General features: G+C 42.2%; 1 protein-coding gene across 4 annotated transcripts in view; it reads right to left on the reverse strand.

Moving 5' to 3' along the window:
• Nucleotides 1–12,449: 12,449 nt before the first annotated feature.
• FYB1 (FYN binding protein 1) overlaps nucleotides 12,450–25,312 on the reverse strand; it is a 93,378-nt gene continuing 80,515 nt past the window's right edge. For 2 of the 4 annotated variants that reach the window (XM_025210398.1, XM_025210400.1), the window contains 4 exons: nucleotides 23,677–23,710; nucleotides 19,758–19,789; nucleotides 13,388–13,578; nucleotides 12,484–12,795 (listed from right to left, as the gene is read on the reverse strand). In XM_025210398.1, the coding sequence (XP_025066183.1) occupies nucleotides 12,619–12,795; nucleotides 13,388–13,578; nucleotides 19,758–19,789; nucleotides 23,677–23,710 (434 nt within the window). In that variant the 3' untranslated portion in view covers nucleotides 12,484–12,618. Of the gene's footprint in view, nucleotides 12,796–13,387; nucleotides 13,579–17,985; nucleotides 19,638–19,757; nucleotides 19,790–23,676; nucleotides 23,711–25,312 lie in introns of those variants that run through there. The other 2 variants (XM_025210399.1, XM_025210401.1) reach the window with 2 other exon arrangements.

Genomic DNA, 25,312 nt, shown 5'->3' on the forward strand with positions numbered 1-25,312 from the left:
TGGGGCACGGCCGGGGCTGCAATGCGAGACCGTCTCGTGGACGCTCTGGATGATGGTGTTCGCTGCAAAACGATCGTGCAATGCAAACAAATATGCCGAGAATCTTCTTCTTTATCTTCCTCCCTAATTTAGCAGTGAGCGATGGAGAACTGGGCGGTCCAAGTTGAAGCGTTTCTTGATTTCGAGGCCAGCGGTGGTCAGGAAGTGCTGGCAGCAAACACAAATGTCTTTAAAAATTCCCTGGTGTCATTTCTTTATTTTCTTTATCTCTGATCAGTGGGCTCAGATCAAGAGTAGCCTGTGCTTGCCTGGCAGGGGAAACACCGTGGCCGAGGAGCCTGCCTTCCTAGCCGCACCAGGAGAGACAGCTCTGCTGGCACGGGGATAGGACCTGCAGAGGTAGTGTATAGTAAACCTCGCGCTGAGCTGCTGGAGCGAGAAGGTCTTGGCTTTCCGCCCACTTTATGGAAAGGGGAGGCTGCTCCCTGGCTTGCTCCTACGGCCTTAGGGCGAGTGAAACTCGGGGGCATCCACCCTGCACGTAGGACGTTCGCCAAGGGTTTTGGAAACATCTGAAGCCCCAGATGGGGGTGGAGGGTATATGCCAGTAGTAGGGCAACTTATGGCTCTGGACTGACTCAGATTTGGAATTTGTTTGGGTTCATTCAGCTTGGAATACAGAATTTTTAAAAAAATATTCTTAATTCCCTACCTATGGGAACTTTTTGCCATCTTTAATTTTCCCTGAGCCTGAGGGAGGGCGTGCGAGCTGGAAAGCTTGCAGAAAAAGATAATTTTTTTGCAGTTTCTTGGTCTAATAAAAGGGATCATCTCTGAACCAAGATGTCTTTCCATCTCAGACCAACATGGCTACTGAATACATCCTTTAAAAATTACCCTGTATTTTGAGCACTCTTACTGTTATTGATTGTACATCATACAAGGGTTGAGATATTGTACAAATATGATGATTACATCTGGCAACACTGACTGGGAGCGGATGAACAGCAAAATGAGCAGGAGTGAGTCAAAGGTTAATGACGTGCTCCAAGAGGGGGCACCAAGCAGAGCACCCCCACAGTGTCCACTGGGCCTCCAACCCGCCCAAGGAGCCAGTGGGCACTGCCCAGTCAAACCGCCCAAAGATGTGAGAGGATAAGGGATAGGAAAGTGGCCCTGCAGTCACTGGGGGTCCCCCTGGACAAAGCCTTCTTCCTGGTTAGCAGACCTGGACACAGGCATGGGCGAACCAGGCAGCCGCCCAGGGCCCAGACACACAGGGGGGCCTGAAAATGAAAAAAAAATTACAATTGCAAAAAAAAAGTTTTACTATTGCACATATATGGGACTGACAATGTTATCAATTGAGAATGAGCTATTGAAAGACATCAATACCACAGATGCAATAAAGACTTTTGCAACAAGTCCGATTATTATCAGTATCTCTGGTGAAGGGGGGCCCGATACTAAAAGTTTGAGCGAAGCCACTGCTATTAGAAGAGAGGAAGTGCAAGTGTGAGAGAAGAGGGACTATGAGACAGGATGATTAGCTGTGGTTGTAAAGCTATTGTAAAGCCGCCAGAAGTCTAGATATGGCATTGCTGGTTAGGTTGATGGCTAGCTTGGCTAGGTCCAGGAGGATGGTGGCCAAGAGGTCCTGGGATTTGGTGGGGTCAGGGATGAAGAGCATGTAAACAAAAAGATGCAGGGATTAGTGCAGCTAGAACCTCAGCTGGAGGCTTTGGAGGAGGTGATGAAGGGGCTGCAGCCTGCCATACTTGAGACAGGCGTGTGCCAGGGTCTCCCTCTGCTCACAAAAAGGGCAGGTGTTGCAGAAATCTGAAGCACACCTGATACACGCCAGTGGAAACAGCTTTGGAGGAGCCATCAGCTGAGGTCCCAGATTGCTTGCAGGATCAGCATGGAGTACAGGGATGGAGTATAGGCTTGACCCTGCTGAGGGTGTCCTGCCACTTGGTATCTGCTCCTGTGTGACACAAGATACTGAGCAAGGTGTCAGGCCCTTCGTGGCTTCTCTTATTAAAGAGGGGGCTTATGGTTTGACCCAAGAAATGGAAGTTCTTATGTGGGCTCCCCTTACTGAGGAGGCTGCGCAGCTGGACACTGACTTCCTCTGGCATCATTCAGCCCCTGCAGGGACATGTTGGTCTGTCCTGTGAAATGACTTGTCCCTTTTATTTGGGGGTTTTTAATGAGGTTTCCCCAATTGCTTTTCCCTTTTTCTGTGCGCGCTTTAGGACAGTGTTTCTCAACCTGTGGGTCATGACCCAAAAGTGAGTCAAGAATGTAGGAAAGGGTCGCAAACAAACTATAAAAATGGATTCTCCTTTAAGGAGAAAAATGTGAGAAACCATGAGTTTTCCCTTGCAGGGTGGCAGAGATTTCCAGCCAGCGAGGGGCTGCTTGCCCCCCTGCCCTTCCGCACACCTTCCCTTGCCCCACACACTGGGGGGCTGTGGGCAGGGGGCAGTGGGTCAGGAGTGAGGGGCACTGGGTCAGGACTGGCCACTGATGTGTACAAATTGGTCCTGGTACAAAAAAAGGTTGGGAACCACTGCTCTAAGATGAGACATACATACATCCCTTGATCCATCACACATCTAGTTTCATCAGACATCCATCACTCATTCAGTTGCATGTGTACATCCATGGGTTCTGTGTGCAATAAGCTTTTCAGAGCATTTGATTTTTAGAGATGTGAAATGAGACCACGATACCTTAGAATCAGCCCAGGGTGGAAAAAATTAATTTTGTTCCTAAGTGATATCATGGGTTACATGTCAACAATATCCTCCACTGATGCATTTCTTTTAGCTGTTTTTATAAAATACGCTTCTTTTACCAACGCCCCCCCCCCACCCATTGATCACAGGGACTCCTATCACAAAAACACCATGTTTTTTACTTGTCCCATTCAGGCAAAGGTCTAAATCAACAAACATGACTTACATTGTGCCCTGAAGGTCAGGATGAATAACAAACAAAAACAATTCTTGCCTTCAAGGCCTTCCAACCTCCAGGAGTTCATATAGAAGCTATGTCAAATTGAAAGGCAAGGGTCAGGGTCTGCCACTTAAAAAAAATAGCTTTACAACCAAAGCTAATCATCCTGTCTCATAGTCCCTCTTCTCCCACACACACACTTCCTCTCTTCTAATAGCAGTGGCTTCACTCAAACCTGGCATTACATATCAAAATCTTATTTTATTTATCAAATACCACAGTGATTAGAAACTGATTAATATATGAAAGATTTTAAATTGTCCTTTGTGATACTTTCTCCCTAAAAACAGTAATATTGATTCAGTAGACTTAAAATATCACCTTATAATGTCATGAAAGCAATTTTTAATTATCAAAATCAATCCAGATCAGAGTTGAGGAGGACAGTGGAATACCTCTTAAATCTTAGGTATAACAGATCATTATAAACACATGAGAACCCTGTCTTCACTGGGATTCTGGCAAGCCTATAATGTAAAAAGGTGACTCCTTTAAAATGTGGTTAACTTTTAAAATCATTGTCATGCTCCTCCAAATCCTGGGATTGATAACTTGGATAACAACAGGAATGGACAGAAGTGACAACTCTGGCCCCTGAAAGTGCTCTACAGCTGTGACCTAACACAAGTACATGGCTGCAGAGCCCTTTAAAAGGGCCCAATTCCGCGACAGTCTGAATCTTCATTACATGAAGGTTTATATGAGGGTTCAGATGAAGGAGCTCCAAAGCTGAATGCCTTCATTAACTCGTGTCTGCTCCAGGAGGGAGCGTAGGTTTTCAGAAGCGAGGAGAGGCAGCAGCGGTAGCTCATTCTAGGGGTTGCCCAGCCAGCACTGGAGGAGAGGTGGGCAGATTGGAGCCCCCCTCTCCCCACTCCAGTGCAGGCTGGGGAAACCCCAGAACAGACCTCCCTCCCCAACCTTTTCCCCCTCCCATCCTGAGACAGCACCGGGGGGGCTGGAGGTGGGGGCAGAGCTAGGGGCAGAGGCTGCAGGGACACAGCCTCTCTCCCTGGATCAACTCCAAGTTGGAACTCAACCCTTCACCCCCAACAGCTAATGTCTGTTGGGTCAGGAGGATTGGTCTTCTCATGGTGCTTTCTGTGAAGTGCCATGAGTTAGACCAGGGAGCTGCACTTCTGTCTGCACCTTTACTGGAGCTAACTCATTTCACGTTGGCTACTAGCCAGTTGTTTGATAGCATTTGGTTACTACCCCTTCCCGCCTCTCCCCCTCCCCACCCCACAAGAGTCAAAGTGTAATTCAAAACCTGGTTACCTCTAATCTCTGGAATAGATTTGAACCTACAATCTAAATACAGAAAGCTCTGAATCCTTTTACCAGGTTCTGGTGCTAGACAAATATTTTCTTCCATAAGTATATATGTGTGCATACAACACATTATATACATAAAAGAACCACGATTCTCCCAAAAATAGAGATAATGAGAAAGAACAACGTCTTAGACATCAGATAAAGTCTTATGTTTTATGTTACTGCATATCAGAAGTTGTCAGAGAGAACACATCATTTAACCAAAAAGCTCTTATCATTTAATCCTTTCTACTCCTCCTCCCCTCCCACTATAAAGTGGCGCTGACAGTGTCACAGGTTGTTGTGAATGGAAATGTAGAAACTTTAAATGTTTATGCATCTCTTAGATCTGAACTCTCTTTAACTCTATGCTGACAAAAATTGAAGTCAGTGACTAAGATAGCATGCAAAGCGGTAACAATGTCAAAAGGAGGCATATGGCGTTCACTGAAGATGAGGGTGGGGAAATTAAAGTTTGTCATAAAAACAAAAATTCAAAGTTTTAGTTCCAAGTGTTCACTACTATAAAGAGATTAAATAATAAAGAATATATTAGCATTAACCATTGTTTGCATATATGCTACATCTCCACAAATAGATGCTGCAAGAATGAGTCTGTTCTTCTGCAACCTATGATTCTTATGCCCTGTGCAGAGCTGTAAAAGAGTTTCCTGAAGCTTCAGACAGCACAATCTCATCCTTCTGTTCTTCCCCCACTCTTTCTACTTCTGTTCCCATCCATAATCAGAACATGGACCATACTGTAATTATGAAATGACAAAGGTTGCTATCAAATGTTCTACACATTTTCAAAAAGGAAATTACTAATCAGGTGATCTTACTTCTGAATACAAAGGGAAGCCAAATATAGAAAGGGAAGTTAGTTTTTCTGTTAGGAGGAGAAAGTGCTAATGCAAAAGAGAAAATAAGGAGTTTGTTCAGCAATATGATGATTTGTCACATGGGAATGTGTTATCAGTTATTCACATATAATGATATTGGTAAAGTTAATTCTATAAAATTATGCTTGCAGAGCTCCCTCTATGACACACTTATTCTGGATTAAGGTTGGATTCTTTGGTTTAGTTTAAACCCCTTCAAAAGCAACATGACCAAAACCATTGAAAGACATGAAAAGGGCCAGGGCATATCTACATGTGCAATTAGTTGCAATGAATTTTAGTGTGCATTAAGTTAATGTGCAGTAAGCAATTTTTGGCATGTGTCTACACATCGCCAGTGCTCCCTGGCACTCATGTGTAGCCCCTGCACTCACCTGGCATAGGAGGGAAGCCCCAGGCACTGGAGCCAACAGTCTTCCCTGCTGAGGCTGCACGGCAGGTGAAAGAAGCCTCAGGTGCCTTCCCCTGGGGGCTGGGTAAGGCAGCCAGTTCCAGTGCCTGGGGCTTCCCTCCTGTGCCCAGCAAATGCAGGGGCTGTTCGGGTGTTAGCGCCATTGTCCACCAGATTGTGCTTAGGGATTGTTAAAGCACAATTAACCCTTAAATGGAACATTAAATACGAATGCAGACAACTCTGTGTCCCAAAACTGAAGTTTCACTTAAATGCAAACAACTAAGTGTCTTAAAATCCAACAGCTTGGACAATTCAGTGTCCTAAAATCAAAATGTAGACAACTCAGTGTCTTAAAATCAAAGTCTCTGACAACTCAGTGTCCTAAAATCAAAGTCTAACTTTATTAGTACAATGAGTATTATTTTAACAGTTTCTATATTCAGAGAGAGAAGAACATTCAGTACAATCATCTCACCCACAATAATCTCACCCAATCCCAGATGTTACTTTGCTCAACAGAAAAGACAACCCCTCAGTTCCTGGAAGCAAGGGTACGTCGCGGGCTGGGACAGTCCAGACAGGTGTAGAAGGTTGGATTTATAATGACAACAATGAACTTTCTTGCTCCCCCTTTTATGCTTTTCTTCAACTTCACTTCTTTGATGCCTCTTTGCTTTCAGATTGGTCTCTCTGTAGTCAGCATACTGTCCATCTTTTATCCCATCAGCATATTTCTTTGTCTAACAGATCCATTACAAGCACACCTCTTCATTTGGTCTTTTTTCCGGTGTCTTACTTTGGGCATTGTCCATTGGTCTCCCTTATCACCTTTCATTAATATATACAATTCTTTCATCCCTCTGATTCAGCTGGTTAGTGCCAAGTTAAGTTAAATAGAGCTGATACAAGGCCATTGCTATGTTATGTTAAAATAACTTCTCACAGCGATAAAAAAGAAAAGATATACTAATGAGCACCTATGAGCTCTACAATAAAACCTCAAAGCCAGCTAATAATAAAAAACAAAAGTTAATAAGGACAAAATGTAAGAAACGTAAGCAACGATTTAATAAGGCTAAAATATAAACAATACTATAAACATGTGCAACTTCAAAACGTTAAACATAACAAGCTACCCTCACACGAGTGCCAGAGTGCACTGGTGATACAGACTGTCTGGTGGAGGTGCTCCTCGCTGCGATGTGCACTGCTGACTGGAGCTGTGCCCCACTGGGCACCTGCACCTTGAGTGCCCTGCCCGCTGCTGCTGCACCATGGGGGAGAGTGTGTGTGTGGTGGGGGTTCCCACACTCTCCCACCCTCCTTGATACCCCACAAATCCCACACACCCATACTCTGTCCCCACAACCCCTACATATACACAACCACTCAACATATCCTATGCCCCCCCACACGCAGCCACACCCCCTCACAACCCGCCCCCACCCCCTACCATACACATCCACCCACCCCTCCCACACACAATATACAAGACTAAGAATTTATTTTTGAGTTAATATGCAATCACTAATAAGGACAAAAATATTTTTCATAATAAAATTAAAATATGTTATAGTAGGTGTTTGATTTTTAGTATATGATTTGCATTTTTTTGGTTCTAAGATGGAAACCTCCCCCCCACCAAAAAGGAGTATTTCTGAGGGGCAAGGGGAGGGACTTTTGGTGGCAAAGGTCAGGGGTTAGGGGGTGGGACTTCTGGTCCCAAGATCGTGACAAAGAGGCAGGGCAACCATCAAGCGCCGGGGCTACCCATGCGGCCCTTGACAGCTAATCAAAACTTGTTAAGCAGCCCTCCACCCAAAATAATTGCCCGCCCCTGAGTTAGTACAAAATATTTATATTTCTCACTTAAAATTCTCATGGAAAGTTCCTTTCTTAAATTATAACATTGAAATGTCAATCTCTTTTGATATGTTTCAGGCACAATGTCAGCATGGCAAACTGGAGGGAGAGACAGTTCATTGAATTTGATCATGAAGTCTAGGGACAGAAGTTACACATAAACTGGTTTAAATCTGTAACAGAATAGAAGTTCAGTGCACATAAACCAGTTTCAAAATGGCAGAAACCAGTTTGAGATAAACCTTGTTGAATGTAGTATCAGACTTAACTGATTGAGCTCAAACTGGTTTCTGGAACTTCTGTCCCAGCCCCCTTCCTGGTTTAAGTTAAACCAGAGTCCCTCCACATCTCAGCATGCTCTGCAACCCCGGGCTGGGCTGTCCTGTCTGCTCCACTGGAGCAGGGCTGGCCCCACCCCTCTGCTTCCTAGCCAGAGCAGGGTTGGGCAGGGGCAGGGCCAGGGGCATGGCCAGACACTGGCACCCCTACAGTGAAGGGGTCAGGGAAGAGGTTTATTCCCCCCCTCCGTCCCCTGTCCCACCAGCACAGACCCCAGGGGGGTTGCCAGGCAGGAGCGCAGCAGCCCCTGGTCAGGCATTTCTCTGCTCGCTGATCCAGCAGTGGGGGCATGACCAGCCCCAGCAGTAGCCTCAAGTGACCTGGCCAGGGAGGTCACTTGATTTAATTCCCCCCTACCTGTTCCACCGGCACAAACTCGAGCCAGGGTTAGCCTGGCACTCCCCCCTTGCTACAGCAGTGGCAGGGGTAGGGACACAGCCCAAGGCCAGCTGGCCTGGCCCCTTGAGGCAGAGTGGGAAGGGAGGGGGTTTATTCCCTCCTCTGCCCCCTCTGCCCCTGCAGGACCACAGCCGGGGTCTGCCAGCCCCAACCCCTGCCATTGATTGCTCCCTTTGCGGGGCAAGCGGCAGAATAAGCTCCTTCTCTGCCCCCTCCACCAGATGAGAGAGGGAGGGGGGAAATAACCCCCCTCCCTGCTCTCTTGCCTAAGGGGGCCATGACAGCTGGCCTCTAGCCGTGCCCCCGCCCCTGCTGCTGAAGCGGTGAGGGGGCAGGAACTGTGACGGGGGCAGCACCCCCTGTCATGGTTTCCTGGGAGCACAAGCCTCTTCCCAGCAGGGGCCTGCACTGTGGGCAGGGACAGGAGCAGGGCAGGCAAAGCTGCCACAGACTGTGTGGGGCAAGTAGCAGCGACAGTACTAGGGAGGGTTTTGGGGACTATGGTCCCTTGAGCCCTGGTGCCTCACCCTGCTGGGAAGAGGCTTGTGCTCCTGGAAAACCATGACAGGGGTGCTGCTCCAGCAGCAGGGGCAGGAGTGTGGCCAGAGGCCAGCCAGCATGGCCCCCTTTTCAAGGGGGCAGGGAAGGGGGTTATTTCCCCCTCCCTTTGGCATCTGGCAGAGGGGGCAGGGAGATGGCTTATTCTGCTGCTCACCCCATGCAGGGAGGGATCAGCAGTGGTGGCTGCAGTCCTGTGGGGGCAGAGGAGGGAATAAACCCCCTCCCTGCCCCCTCTGCTTTAGGGGGCCATGCCGGCCGGTCTTTGGCCCCCACTACTGCTGCAGTGAGGGGGAGCACCAGGAGGACCCCGGCTCAGGGGACCCCAGCACCACTTCCCTGAAGCTGAGGACGTGCTCTAGCACCCACCCCCGCCCCCCGGCTTCTGGCCTGAGCCACTGCAGGCATGTGCCTGTATTTCCTGCATGTCTATTCACTTGCAAATTGGTTCAATCTAGTCAGCTTGGACTAACCTGCAAAGATTGAATCAATTCAGGCTCTGGCTTTTTTAATGTCTGTCCCTAGATGAAGAGTAACAAGGCATAAAAAGAATAAAAAAACTTCGCAAGAAAGGAAAGGCATTGCTAGTTCAGCTTTGCCTGTTTTGCCAGCAAGAATCCTAGAATCGTTCTGTTGGATATAACTTTGCTTTACATGAAGCCACTGAAACTGCTTTCTAAGAAGTATAACATGGGTTCATTTATTTTGTATTGCCAAGAAACACTAGCAGAGACAGCTAGTTATCTTTGTTATTCTGAAGTCAGGAAGATGGATGTAAACTGATTGACTGAAGGAAGGAACTTGAAAACTAATCAATGGCAAAATGCAATAGCAAAGCCTCCTATATCAAAGACGCAGAGAATCAATTCACCAGTATGACATTTTTCTTTGGGTAGAAAATAAAGCCTAAACAACAAAACCATTACAAGTGGTTTGGTATGGATCCTCAGTGGTATGGATCATCAACTTTTCAGCACGACACACTTACTTAGTGGATAAGAAAAGAAATCATTACATTAAAAACAGGTAGTGAATACTAACACTTCTGCAACTTCTGGCATACAAATCTTCAGTCTCAACAGCATTTGATTTTAAAGAATTCCCAGTCCCCAAAAGTATTTGTTGATGCTCTGTTAAATAAGTTAGTCACTGTGTGATAATGGTGGCTGTCTGACTCCCGAACTGTCAATGGCTCACAGAAAAGAAACAAATGAACAAAGAAGGGATCGCTCCCTGATGATTTGCCTATGTAGAGTCTAATTTACATGTAATCTTCTTCCTTCCTTCTTCTTGTAAGAGTGAGTCAGCTGCCTCCTGGAACCACCTCTCCCTGCCCTGGACTCTGTCAGAGAATCCATGGAAAAAAAAAAAGTGAATGAATCCTCAGATGCCCACAGGCCTCCATGTACACGGTGGATTCCAGATTAAAGGAAGACAAAAGCAGGGATGATAAGGCCTGTACAAAGGTTGACTTTGTCATCTACAAATCCTCTGGGAATCTGTTTGGGTCTCAGGGATCCAAGGGGAGGGATTTTGGTTGCATATAGGGGCTGTACATATAGAAACACAGGGAAGGGCCTCCTGGGCCATCAAGTCCACTTCCCTGGTTTTACAGGCAAACAATGATTCAAAGAATTCCAAAAATCATACTCAAAACCAAAAGTTGGTGGGCAACTTTTATACTGACCTCCCTTTCTTCCTTTCCAGACATTTTAAGGTGCAGAGGGTGTTTTGGGCTGGAACAGCAGAATCATTGTTCTGCAGCTATAATTTGAGCTGCTGCCTTAGCCACATTAACATATACAGAGGTTGCTTTAGACACCTTCTAGATCAGAATCAGAGCTGTAAACATGTCGTAAAAGCCACCATTGTATCCTTGCCTTCATCTGGAGGTTCAGCGTAGAATATGAACCTAAAAATTTAAGGGCTGGAACCCCCTTTCCCTTGCTTGGGTGTACATAACTAAGAATAAGTACAACAAAGGATGTAGGCACCTACCTGTCAGATACCTGTCCTCAACTGAATCCAGAGCTCAGACCTAAGATACCTAGGTCTTCTATAAAATGTGTGGGAAGTTAGGTTGCTACCTAGAAGTAGTGAGTAAAAGGTGCTGAGTATGAGAACATATATGAAACCCAACCCATGGATCAGGGACCCCGTTCATTCAGGATCCAGAGCCCAGAATCCTTCCCTGCAGTTACAATTATTATTTCAAAGAACTGAGCTTTTCCTGCTTTCTTATAGCATGCCATGGCCCAGCTTTTATATCAGTGCCTAGTGGTTATGAGTGATCCAGGTGCAATGCCTAGCTTTGCAGCATGGCCTTGAACCCAGGACTTCCCTTTTCCAGCTAACATGCCCTAATCACCAGGGATCCTGGTTTTCCCCGATTAAAAAATAAATAAACAAATCACAAATTCTCTGATAAAAACCCCAAATCCATGATTAAAATGAAACCCCTCTCTTTCACCCCCCAGCCCTGCTGGTGCCCCTCACTCCCCACCCCAAAACAGCCCCCCAGCCCCACACAGGCACAGACACACACACATACACACACACCCCAGCAGGTAGGGGGCCTTTGGGTCTTTGATTCCCCAGGACAGGTTAAGACCCTTCTAGGACTGCTTCTTCTAGGTCCTGGCACTGAACTCCTACAGCTGGGCCATGTGGGGCTTTTCCAGCTGGGCTTCTATGACTTTGTGGGGAAGCAGGGTGCAAGGCTGCTCCAAATGTGACAACTGAGTGCTCTCCCCCATCCACCCCACCTCCACTCTGAAGTTTTGTCCAGGCCAAAATTTATAGGTCCAGCTCTGTTAAGCACCAAAGTCCTATTTGTATCTAGCCCATTTTCCCCAAGTCAATCAAATGATTTGATGACTTCTCCTGCAGGATTTCTTCTCACAAGGCATCACTGATCCCTAGGTTACACTCTTCACACCTTCAGGCTCTGGCTATTGTGACATCAGCCTCCTCAAATGCAATCCTATCTGCTTGACATACAAGAAAGAAGTCTAAATTAATATATTTCTTCATATATAAGAACAATCTCACATGATAATGTGTGGTATAATTAATATTTTTATTATTTAATACCATAGACCTCAAGAATAAAATAATATGGCCCTAGCAAGTTCCTAATACTTTAACTCAAAAGATATCTTTTATATGCTACAGATTGGCAAAAGAACATAATGTAATGCGACTCCCCCAGGCAGTACTCATTTAAAGAATGTGGAAATGTAACAATATACTGTCCAAATTGATTGCAACCAAGTAAAAACAAGTATTCCTTTAGTAAATTATTCCTATATTCTCCAGTTATGAATAAAATAATTCATATACAGTATAAGCTATAGAACTATGAAATACAACCCACCAACCTCCCACTTCCACACACATATCTGCATAGATAGTCAAGTGACACAACAGTCTTATTAAATATGTGGTTTGGTCAACTTATTTAGTGCAACCATGCGTTTAGGAATCCATTCATGTAAAATTATGTACAGCATTCTGCACTATATAATCCTATTGAAGCTGTGAAAAGCTGTAGATATTCAGTCGGCCTATGGTTGACATATTAATAAAAGAAGTATGGTCTGAGGATAAGACCTTTAAAGAAATAAAACTATTGTGTGGTGTGAGGCAGAAAGCATCACCATAGGATAGAGGATGGATGTAAACAAGATTTGTCTTTATTTCAATGAAATGAAGCATTTCAAAACCTTTGTGGCTGAAGAGAACATTTTCTTTTAAATATTAACAGTTTATTCTTCTGAAAACTACCTTCACAGCTGGAGAAGTCTTTGGTCCCTTTCCTGGTTACTATCTGGCAAAATATGAATAATATTTTAATAACAATATTACTATACATCTATATAATTGCACAAAAATGAATGAACTCCCCTGAGTAACCTCACTCTGGTCAAAGCACATCATAAGTAAAGTACATGTGCAGAGACAGTAGGGATGGCTTGTGAACATCCAATCCTGGACTGAAAGCTGTAGAAAAAAAGTGATAGGATGGGAAAAACAAATCACCAGCTTCCTTTTGCATTGTTTTTTAGCTGCTGCAATGAGAAGTGTCATTATGACTTACTCATATACTGCTTCCCAATTCAAACTCTATAGAAAACCCACCCAGATAACAGAGAAGGAAGGTGCATGCATTTGGCCTAATTTCAAGTCCTATGGGATAAATACCACGGACCTCAAAATACGAGAATTGTAATTCTCTTTGGTGGCTGCTGAGTCACAGAGTCTCTGCTGCTGTCACCCAAAGAGTTAAGAATCTTTCATGAAAGAGACTTTAAACAGCACTATCAGAAAAAAATGAAAGCCCGGACGAGTGGAGGCAATAACACAGGAATAGGGAAGCACTAAAGAAGGGTCAGGAGTGCCAGGGTCAAAGACACAGAGCACCATTGTCAAGAAAGCAGGAAACAAAATAACACTGAACAGGGACAGGGAGTAGAAGAACAAATGACAGGGGCAGAAAATGGATCAGGCAGAGGAGACTATGATATGAAGCACAGCCATGAGTAGTGACAGAAAATACCCCTCTTCATTCATTATAGATAGGAGATATCCTTACCTGGGGCAGCTGGAAGAGACTTGGCAGGATGTCCAAAGCAGGAGAGAAAGGAAGGAGCTGGAGAGAGTGCCCAATGGGATGCATGGAGGAGGACTGGGAGAGAAGGGAGCTGGAGAGATTGTCCTTTCTATCGGAGGAAAAGGTGGCAGCATATCCAGTGCGTGCGTATGCATTTTGTATACATTTTCCACCTGAAACACATGGACACAAATGAAGGAGCAGATGGCTTTTCCTGCTAGCAGTTTGAATATCAGGGGCCAAACCAGAAAACAACCGAGAAACAACAAAGCCAGTCTTGAACTTTTTTTTGTCTGGCTGGCTCATGATGCTTGAGCTGAAGGGTTTGGTGATACTACTCTAGAAACCCTATAGTAAAGTTTTTGTTATAACCTTTTCTACATAGCTACTCCTTACTTGCCTAAACATTTACATTTAGGCTAATCTAGTCTGTGTCTAGTCTAGTCTTTCTGCCTAAAGATGAAAATGATAAGTTTAAACAACTTTTCTACAGCTGCCTGCAAGTTAAAAGAAACAAAGAACAATTTCCCACATTCTTTTCAACCAGAGCTGCAGCATAAAAAGCCTAGTCTGACACTTCATAAATTTAGTAAGATGTAATAATTGAGCCCCAGTGCTTTTGCTTAGGTTGAGGACAAAGAAAAACATAATTTAAAAAATTCTAAGCATGTTTATAGGCAGCTGGTAAGATTTTATTAGAGCCTCAAAAAGCCAGGTACTCTTTGTGACATCACTTTACTTCCTTCCCACCTAGCCAAACATGGGCTCTCAGGCTGATGCTTTGCATAAAGGAACTATCAATGTCCCTTTCAAATAACAAGAAACAAATCCTCAAAGCCAAGCCTCTCCCCACCAAAAAACATACAACAAAACAGACAAACTCTGTACTGATATCACAAACAAGGGGAGGGGGCAATTAAGTCCAGGCAGTGTTATTTTTTTGTCCTCAGTAATTGTTGCATTGCACAACATTTAATATAGTCTAGGCTTTTATTTAAATATAATTAGTTTACAATGTTGCAACTATCAGAGCATAAAAAGATACACTGTGCAATTGGTCCACTGAATCCGCCCAGACAGTAAGAGCATTAAAAGTGGGAGGCGATTTTATTAATCTCAGTGAAGTATACATTTCAAAATATAAATGTTAGATATACTAACCATGAGCATTTTCCTCTTTCCATCTTTTTTAAACCAAAAGGGGACGGGGAAAAAAGAAAAAAAAAATTAAAATGGCCAGCATGGCCCCAATTCAGCCAAACACTTCAGCACACAATTATCTTAGCTTTCAGTATTGAAGTCAATTATGCACCCAAAACTAATTAACACTTTCCAAAAAACTGTGATGGTTGCCTTTCCTTATACCAAAAATTGAAATAGGAAAAATGTTACTTTCTCACTAGAGAATTGTGAATTCACTCATACTTGTGTGGCTCTGAGACAGCAATGTGTGTTTTCTACTATAGAAAAACACATAAAGAAATAATCTTGAATTTGGCATAGAGTTTGGAAATATGCACCAATTGAATGATGACAGCAGAAAGCTGTCTTTTTCTGTATCATCCAGATTGTACACTAAATGAGGTAGGGATCTCATGGGGGAAAAAATATCATAATTAATTACAAACCATACACGCAAATTAAGATGTGAACATATAACATCTGAATTAAGGCTGTTTTGTACACTTCCAAGCATTTAAACATTTGACTTTATGACTTTTTCACCATAGCAATGGTCTAGGCATATTTTGCACAGTATGATAATGATTATGGGACTGTGGTATATACATGTTGGACTAGTAATAAGGAAAATATATAGCAGCATTGTTTTCAGAGGCCTTCAGAATCAAAGTTTCATGTACAATTTTTTAAATTGTAATTAACTGGTTTGAAAATATAGTCTTCTCTTTCTGAACTAGCTCAGGGCTCAGATACATAGATAGACTGAAGAGCTAGCACCCAATACCAAATTTGACTCAGCCCCACAGAAAGACAGAAATGTGAGGGGATCTCCAGAACTCTGCTGCATTGATAATAGTGATGATATAGAATACATTGTGCAAAGGAAACATACATAGGGGAGCTCTGAGTTGTCATATTGGAAGGAGTACCAAGAGGGTCTGCAGTTACGTGGATCCAAACTCTAAAGCTCATGTTCAGGAAAACACTGAAAATAAGCCACTAATATTGCTCTGTTACCTGGAGTAAAAAGCAGAGAAACAGCTCCAAAGCCATGGAGTTGGATGGAGGATTCTTTTCCTCCCACCTTGCACCTCCTTTGTGCTAATCCTGTTTACTTCAACACTGTACAAGAAACATTATTTCATCCTAAAATAAGCTAAAACTGGCCCCGTTCAACTCCTTTGGATGTTGATGCTGAAGTCTAATGAGCTAATTTTTAATGAGAACTTTATTTAATTGCTGAATATTTTAACAGGCATATCCAGCTACTCCAGGATTGTGGATGGAGTATGGGATTTTGAGGGTAGAAATGTCCATAAAATTCCAGCAACTTTTCCTCTCTCTTGCAAAGTTTGGAGATAAAAGAATACACATCAAAAGAGAAAACCCAAGACATCATCTTTATTAAACTGTTCCATACTTTATGATTTTCAATAATATATAAGCATAGACTTTTCTACTTGAAAATTTTCTACTTACATTTTGTATTCTAAAAATCATTGCTAACAAAGTAAGATCACACCTGTAGTTATGTGCTGTCACAACATTAGTAACATTTGCTTTCATACTGTTACTCAACAGCAAGTTTCAGAAGTTATTTTAAGACACCGCTCTTCTGTTTTCGTATGAGACAATGCATCCACATATTTATTGGAAATATACACTTTTATTTAGAAGAAAAAATATTGCATCTAGGAAATGCCATTGGTGAAATAATAAAAATAAAAGTAAATAACTCCAAGGACTTGCAGTTTATAGTAGTCTATAATCTATTTCATCAGTCTGCATCAGTCACATTTCATTATGATCCACATTGTACTTTAATAAATGACTCCAGTGATTTTCAACTTATAGAATCATAAGATACATTTCATAGGACTGTATTACTTACACTGCATTATGACCTATAAGGTAATATAATATCTCCATTTGTTATGTTATGGTTATGCTCCATATTGTTGGTAGTCAGAAATTGTAAAAAACATTAAAAAGTATTACCAGAAGTCTCACAAAATGTGAAATTTACCTTGGCACAAGAGGACAAGAAGTGATTTCTGTTCTGTGCAAATCCTGCTTCTCTCTACATGGGGGTAAATTTTACACACAAAAAAGTCCAAGCATGATTTTGCCTCTATTGAAAGCATGGGCAATTTTACCATTGATGCAATGGGAGAAAAGTTAGACATTTACACAGACTATAAGTTAAACTTTTTTGTTAGTATGTTAGGGTCAATAGAAATGAAGATATTTGGCCTGTTCGCTAGCTATCAGGTAGCCTTTACATTCTAATGTCTGAACTGTAGCTCAGCCCTCTGGCACATCCCTGAAATACACTTGAAAAATAAACAAAACAGATTGCTGCTGCTAAGCCTTCATGGTACTGAAAGTACAGAGGTTACATTTCAAATCTGGGTGCTGACACCAGTGCTTAAATACTTAAAATAGGTATTTGCATATATATATGTTGGTCTGAACATCAAGCTATAGAACTAGATGCCCTGGCTTATTAACACAACTTCAAAATTGGCTCTGGTTTATTATCCAAATCTGTGATTGTCAGTATATTCTGGATTACATTTTACAGAATATAGTTTAAATGTAGAGAACATTTGCTACCAAACTGCTAATAACTGCATTGAAATAAATTGTTCATAATTTTGAATTATACTGGAGATTTGTTGTGGTTAGCACTATCAATGGATAAACCACAGGTGTAATAATCCTGGTACACACCCTAGTGGGAGATTCTAACTCTGATAAAGTCAATGGCAAAACTCCTTGGCTGCCTATAGATGTGCTTGTTCGTGTTCTAATTGGAACGCTCTAGCTTTGCCTCACCATCACATGTATTAAGTGCCCCCACATTTCAAAATGGCCACAGGAGCATTTTAACTAAACCTTGTCAAATGAGCTTTAGTTAAAGCACACCCACAGCCACTTTGAAATGCAGGGGTGGGGCCGTGATGGCAAGCTATTTTTATTAGAGTGGTTGCCTAGGCTCCAATTAAAATACCCCCCACTCAACTTAGAGCACTTGTATAGGCAGCCCTACTGATTTCTGTTGCCCAAGATTTCACCTAGGTTATGCAGTCTAAACTGTAATGAGATTTGACTTGCACTGGTGTATCATGCTTCAGTTTCAACATGGGTAAATTGCATTAGTATGGGAGCGTCTACATGTGAAATTAATGCGAATGAATAAGCTCCAACACACATCATGCCAGAGTCTTCACATGTGCCTGGGATGGCAGCACACTGAGCTGGGCTGGAGCAGCCCTGGCGGGCAGGGCCCGGGGGGGGGGTCAGCCTGCCAGCCCGAGGCTACTCTGACTCAGCTCAACATGTTACAGAGGGGCTGGCTGGGGCATGAGGGTGCCCCAGTATGGGGCTAGGTGGCAGGCTGCCCTGCACTGAAACACCCTCATGCCTCAGCCAGACCTGTCAGTGTCTACATGTGCATTACTGTGCACTAAAGAATGCCGTTGTAGGATAATAATTGTATTTACAAGGACTAACCTGCAGTGGAGTTAGTTTTCCGTTGCCTAATAGGGTCGCTCATGTAGATGCTGAGACTTTACTGTGGAGCTAATTAGGCAGCTGCGCAGTAAACATCTTGTGTTTTAGATGGGAGCAGTATAATCTGTCTACAGATTATACATTTGTGCTGACTGAACTGCATTAGTATTTGGTTTAGAGAAGCATAAGTTTTTGTAGACAATGTATTATTTTCTTAGCCTACATGCCTCTTTGAACCAGTTAGTCTCTAAGGTGCCACTCTCCCCTGCCTTCTGTCTGACTTCAGGCTACCTACCTCTCTCTACATAGATATTTGCTAGATAAAACCACCAATATAAGAATGTAGAAGCTACAAATAAAATGTCATCTTTTAAATATTTGCTCTACTATATTCAGAATCCATTGTTAATATTGTATTTTCAACAGATCTCAGATATGCAAATAAGTGGGGGGAAAAAATGGTTCATGGTTCATTTGATTTCAGTTTACAACCTACTCATTTATATAACATCATCACTAAAGATGTTGACACTGTCGTAGGAAAAGTTTTTATTACAGTGAAGTTGTACTTCTTCATTTACATGTTTCTAGAATAAGAAAGCAATACTTAAAGGAGATATTTTAGTATCAGAATCTTAAAACGAGAGGCTATTTCCCACAAATTCAAGTCAATTTTCATCTCTAAATTACAATATTAACTTGACAATTAATCAAAGAGCTAAATCTTAGGCTAAATATTTGGAAGATCACATCAATATGCTACAAAGTTAAATAGAATCATTTGTTGCTTGTATCTCAGAGCACTATACATAAGACATACAAAAACATTTAATTTATATTTATTATTGCAGTATTAATTAGTTCAAAAGTACATATGAAATATTTTTTAAAAGATTTAGAAAACTATAATCTATTATTACCATAATCTAAAATTTTAGCTGTAGAAAAACACAGCTGTGTGTCTTACTGTCACCCTCACAAGTAAAATTGGAACGGCAGTTCAAGGATATATGAGCTTCTTTGATGCTTGCTTTGATTTCCAGTTTTTACAACAGTGATCCTACCACTACTGACAGGCATTTTTCTCAATAATTTCCTCCCCAAAAAGAGCAGTCATTGCAGGTGTTTTTGTCTCATTCTTGTAATCAGAATATAGTGTTCCACATATCTCTGTTCACACTGAATAGGCATCACTGGTAAATTTTACTGATGAATTGTTTTATATGGACCCACGGAGGATGGCAGAGGCAGAACGGACACACATGGTAAAAACTTCACCTGTCATTCATATTACCCAGCAGTTATCACAGCAAGGAAATATCAGTCAAAACAATAGGTACCAAAGATTTAGAGGTCTAAACATGTTAACAAAAACTTCACATATGTACCAAGTACCAGAGTAGCCACCTATTAACTTGTAAACAATCAGCTTTGGTGATTTTTAATGCCAATCAGAAATCAACAGTAGGCATTAATTGTCAATGAAGCTTGCACATTAACAAAATTCAGGATTAATCATTATCGTAGATGCAATCTAAATAGGAAAGAAAATGCAAAAAAGTTAGTATTCTCTAATAGTTTGCTACAAGCATAAAGTTACTTGCTTTAGCAATATAACACATAATGATTGCTCTATTTGAAAGGTGCAACATACCATCAGCAATATCATCATAGATCTCTCCATCACTGAAAATTTAAAAAATAAAAATATATATTAATTGAAATTTGCAAGTAGGTATGAAATCAGGTCCTAAGGTATCAAATAGCTAATCAATAGTAATTGATTAGTAGCTAATCAAATCAATAGTAATTGATTAGTTCATTTCATAAAATACTCTTAAAACAGTTGGACAGAGAAGCATAGCTGGAGCTGCTTACAATTCTTTAAAACTTCAAACTGATTTTGATGTTTTTTCCAAAACAAGTTTAAGAAAAATGTAATTGGTTTAAAAAAAATGCCAATATTTCAGTACAAGCTTGAACCAAAGTAATATTTTTTTCCATGAAGACAAAATGATTACTGATTTTTTTTAAATCAAAAACTGGAAAGAGAAGTGAAGACACTCAGTGGGTGCATCTACAAGTGTTATTTATCCAAAGCAATAAACTTGGCTGCATATCTCACTGGCATTTATTGCTCCCAGGCATGCCATTTGAATGTGCACCCAGGATCACAGCATGTTGAGCTAGGATGGAGCAGCCCTGGCTGGCTCAACATGCTGCAGGGGGACTGGCTGGAGCATGAGAGTGCTCCAGTGTGGAGCTAGCCGGCAGGGAGCCCCACATTGAAGCACCTTAATGTCCCATCCAGCTGTGTCAGCGTCTACATGTGCGGTATTACTCTGCTGCGGAGTTTATTAGTTTTCTACAGCCTAAGAGGGCCACATGTTTAGATACCAAGTTGTTTACTGTGGAGCTAATTAGTCTATGTCTCCTGTAGATATGCTCAGCATGTTCTTTGATAGTCTCTGAAGATGCTAAACAATGTAATAATAATGGGACTGGAAAAACTGAAGAGATAATATCTGTGGCTAAAGATTACAGATTTTAAAGGCTATGGTGTATTTTAGTGAGTACGACAAAAGACTAGTGAGTATGACAGAAGACCAGCTTGGCTTAGCAGGGAACGCTTCAATAAACTAAATCACAAAAAGGAAGCCTATAAGAAGTGGAAACTGGGACAAACAACTAGGGATGAGTATAAGAGCATTTCTTGGGCATGCAAGGATGAAGTCAGGAAGACCAAAGTACAACTAGAGTTGCAGCTAGCAAGGGATGTGAAGCATAACAAGAAGGGTTTATACAAGTATATCAGTAACACGAAGAAGATCAGGCTAAGTGTGGGTCCCTTACTGAATGGGAGAGGCAATCTAGTTATTGAGGGTACAGAAAAGGTGGAAGTACTCGATGCCTTCTTCACCTCAGTCTTCACAGGCAAGGTCAGCTCCCAGACTATTGCGCCTGACAGCAAAGTTTGCCGAGGAAATGAGCAGTCAACAGTGGTAAAAGTACAGGTTAGGGACTATATAGAAAAACTGGACATATACAAATCCATTGGGCTGTATGGGATGCATCCCAGGGTGCAGAGAGAGTTTGCTGATGTGATTGCAGAACTGCTGGCTTTAATCTTTGAATACTCACGGTAATTGGGAGAGATCTCAGATGATTGGAAAAGGGAAAATACAGTGCCCATATTTAAGAAAGGGAAAAAGGAGGATCCAGGGAACTACAAATTAGTCAGTCTCACCCCAGTCCCTGGAAAAATCATGGAGATCCTCAAGAAAACCATTTCTAAGCACTTGGAGAAGAAGGTAATTAGGAACAGTCAGCATGGATTCACATGGTGGACAAGTCATGCCTGACCCACCTTATTGCCTTCTATGATGAAGTGACTAGCTCTGTGGATGAAGGGAGACCAGTGGATATGGTGTACCTTGATTTTAGCAAGGCTTTTGATACGGTCTTCCACAATATTCTCCCAGGCAAGATAAGGAAGTACTGGCTGGATGAATGGACTGTAAGGTGGATAGAAAACTGGCTGGGGCTTTGGGCTTAGAGGATAGGAATCAATGGCTTGATGTCCAGTTGGGGTTGGCCCTAGGGCTAGTTTTGTTCAATATCTTCATCAATGACCTGGCAGATGGCATAGAGTGCACCCACAGCAAGTTTGCAGATGACACCAAACTGGGTGGGGGGGCAGGGGGGGGAGAATAGTAGATACACTGGATGGTAAGTCTAGGATTTAGAGAGACCTAGACAAACTGGAGGATTGAAGGACAAGTGCAAAGTCCTGCAGTTAGGACAGAACAATCCCAGGTACCAGTACAGGCTGGGGCTGACTGGCTGGGCAGCAGCTCTGCAGAAAAGGACCTGGGGGGTTACAGTGGACAATGAGCTGAATATGAGCCAACAATTGCCCTTGTTGCCAAGAAGGCTAACAGCATACTGGGCTACATTGGTAGGAGTGTTGCCATTAGGTCAAAGGAAGTGATTATTCCCCCCTATTCAGCACGGGTGAGGCCACATCTGGAGTACTGTGTCCAGTTTTGGGCCCCCCACTACAGAATGGATGTGGACATATTAGAGCAGGGGTGGTTAAAATGTGGCCTGCGGGCCAGATGCGGCCTACCAGGCCATTCTATCCAGCCCATGGGGCCCCTAAAAAATTTAGAAAATAAATATTTATCTGCCCCTGGCTGCCTGTCATGTGGCCCTCGATGGCTTGCCAAGACTCAGTAAGCGGCCCTCCGCCCGAAATAATTGACCACCCCTGTATTAGAGAGAGTCCAGTGGAGGGTGACAAAAATGGTGAGGGGGCTGGGACACATGATTTATGAGGACAGGCTAAGGGAACTGGACTTATTTATTCTAGAGAAGAGAAAACTGAGAGGGGATTTAATAGCAGCCTTCAACTACCTAAAGGGGAGTTTGAAGGAGGATAGAGCTAGACTGCGCTCAGTGGTAGCAGATGACAGAACAAGGAGCAACATCCTCTAGTTGCAGCAAGGGAAATTTAGGTTAGATATTAGGAAGAACAGTTTCACTAGGAGGGTAATAAAACACTGAAACAGGTTACCAGATAGGTTGTGGACTCTCCCTCCTTTGAGGTTCTTAAGACTTGGCTAGACAAAGCCTTGACTTGGATGATCTAGTTGGGGCTGGCCCTACTTCGAACATGGGTTTGGCTAGACGGCCTTCTGAGGTCCCTTTCAACCCTAATTTTCTATGATTTTATGATTTTCAAAACATGTTATTTATTTATGCACTTATTTATGCTTGTAAGTAGTTCCATTGCAGCTACTACTCGCATGTCTAATATTAAGCAACTAAGTCAAGTATCTTTGCTCCTGGTCAGCCAGGCAACAGGGAGTGGGAGATCTTTGCTCCCTGCCCCCAGAAGCTGCTCCAGCTGCTGCTGGAGTGGGCTCTACCACCAGAGCCCGGGCAGGGACAAGGTCCCCCAGCCCCAGCAGCAGGGAGCTCCTTGTCCCAGCAGAGGATCTGCGAAGGGGATTGCAGAGCAGGGGCAGCGGGACTGTTCCCAGCCCCAGCTCCATGATGGTGATCACAGAGTGGAGGCAGGGGGCAGGAAGATTTTTCCCAACCCTGCTCCATAATTAACATCACAGAGCAGGTGCAGGGAACAATCTCCTGTCAGCAATCTCCTGGTCCCCTGCTCCCTGCCAGCCCCTAATACATTTATTTAATGTGTGGTTTAATAATAATTTATGAGCCATCTTTCAAATGATGGATTAACATGTTTATTTTTTCTAGGCTCTGTGCTAAATTTGTGAACAAGAAATGCAGGAGCAGGTCCCCAGATAATTTCCAGCAAAAACATATGTGACTACTCTTGAGATGTTTAAACTTCATAAAAATATTTCACGAGGAAATAAAAATCACATGGTAAAGTATTTATCTAAACTTCTACTTGCCTAATAAGTAATTAAGGGCAAAAATGAACATAAGAATTCCTATGCTGGGTCAGGCCAATGCTCCATCTAGCCTATTATCCTGTCTCCAACAGGGGCAAGAACATATTATACCAAATGCCAAGATCACTATGTACTTACTTCTCAACTAAATTGCTTCTGAGGACATATCCATCTGTAAAATTAATAAAATAAGAACATTTATTTTCAATTTGTACATTTACATTATATTAACATTGTTTTTCTTTTTTTTCTTAAAATAGCCATTTCAGTAGGACATTTTTAAATATATAAGCTATTACACAGTTGTATACACTTGCAATATTGAAGATAGGAAGATGTAGCCAAGGAGAATCTGGGATCATATTGTAATAATGTGACTGTTTGATTTAAGTTTTTAAAATAATTATTTGATTAGCACTATCAACACTATGGTGGCATCTTTAGGTATCTATAGATTTAAATCACGCCTCTGTGTTCTAGTATATACAAGTCTACTCATGTTGCCATTCCTCTCATTTCACTGTAGTGAATTTCTGTTGCACACAACACTAGTGGTGTGATGAGCAAAGGGGAATGCCAAGTATACAGGATCAGTGTTTTACTGTTTAATTAGTTAGTAGCAGATCTGAGGCAGGGTCTGATTGGACAACTTTTAACATAATTCACAAAACACCTCTCAGAATTTCATAGCATTTTCTTTTATTGGATGTTTCAAGAAGATTGAACCCACGCAGCCTGTGGTGGTAAAACTGCCCATTAACCCACAATGAGTCATACAGAAGTTCCAGAGCATGTATATTTAGAGCTAGCATATGAATGCTTTAACAAGCACCCCCAACCCTTCTGCCCCCACAAGAGCTGTCCCATCAAAGTAATTCAATGTTGATTTGAAGGAGCTTACCTAATAATTAAGATATCTATACCATATAGCTATAGCTACTTGATTAAATAAGGCTTTCATTCTCACTGCTTATTTTAGGGATCCATATAGTTTGTCATCTTCATGGATTTTATATGAATATACCTTCTTGTGTTTTGTATGCAATCAAGGTAATGTTTCTTGTAACTGGATTTATATCATCAGATATTGTCAGGTAGGGTTAATTCAATCCAAATTAAACTAACTCATTATGTGATTCTCCCCAAGGACTGCATTGAATTGGGAACTACAAAAGTGCTGGCATTTTCTCTTAATAACTGATCTTTAGTAGCTCCCAGATGCATATGAATTACACACACAGAAGTCTAGATAAAGGAGATAAAGATAGCCTCAGGCAACTAATTTCCGATCATGATTTGAAATAAATATACATTCAGGGATATGCGAGTTCAAGATGTAGGTTCAGTTCTCAGAAGGGCTGCTTGCACATTGTGGATCTAGGTTTAGATTTTGAACACCACTGGAGTTCTAGGGATTTTAGATCTTTGGTTTTGTCATGGGTTTATTTTTAACAGAAGCCTGCTGAACAATTTCTAAGTGACTTTGTCTGTTTTATTGATTACAGTTATACTTTCAGTGAGTCTATGCCCTAGTTAATGAGCCATTACATTGGTTGTAAGCAGGGCTAAGTTATTTTGTTTCTCTGTAATTTTATGAAGACTTCTCTGAAGTAGACTTTGGCTTCCCCCTGACTATTTTCTTCCTAAATCAAGAGTGTAGCCTAGTCTTTCCATTTTCAATATTTTCAGGAAATGTTTTTCTGGTTAGCTGGACCTGGCAGCTTTTTGGTTTAAATTCCTTTTCCTGATCACTACCAATGCTATTGGATGTACC

The sequence above is a fragment of the Alligator sinensis genome, unplaced genomic scaffold (genome assembly GCF_000455745.1).
Source record: "Alligator sinensis unplaced genomic scaffold, ASM45574v1 scaffold881_1, whole genome shotgun sequence".
In the NCBI taxonomy this organism is placed as follows: domain Eukaryota; kingdom Metazoa; phylum Chordata; order Crocodylia; family Alligatoridae; genus Alligator; species Alligator sinensis.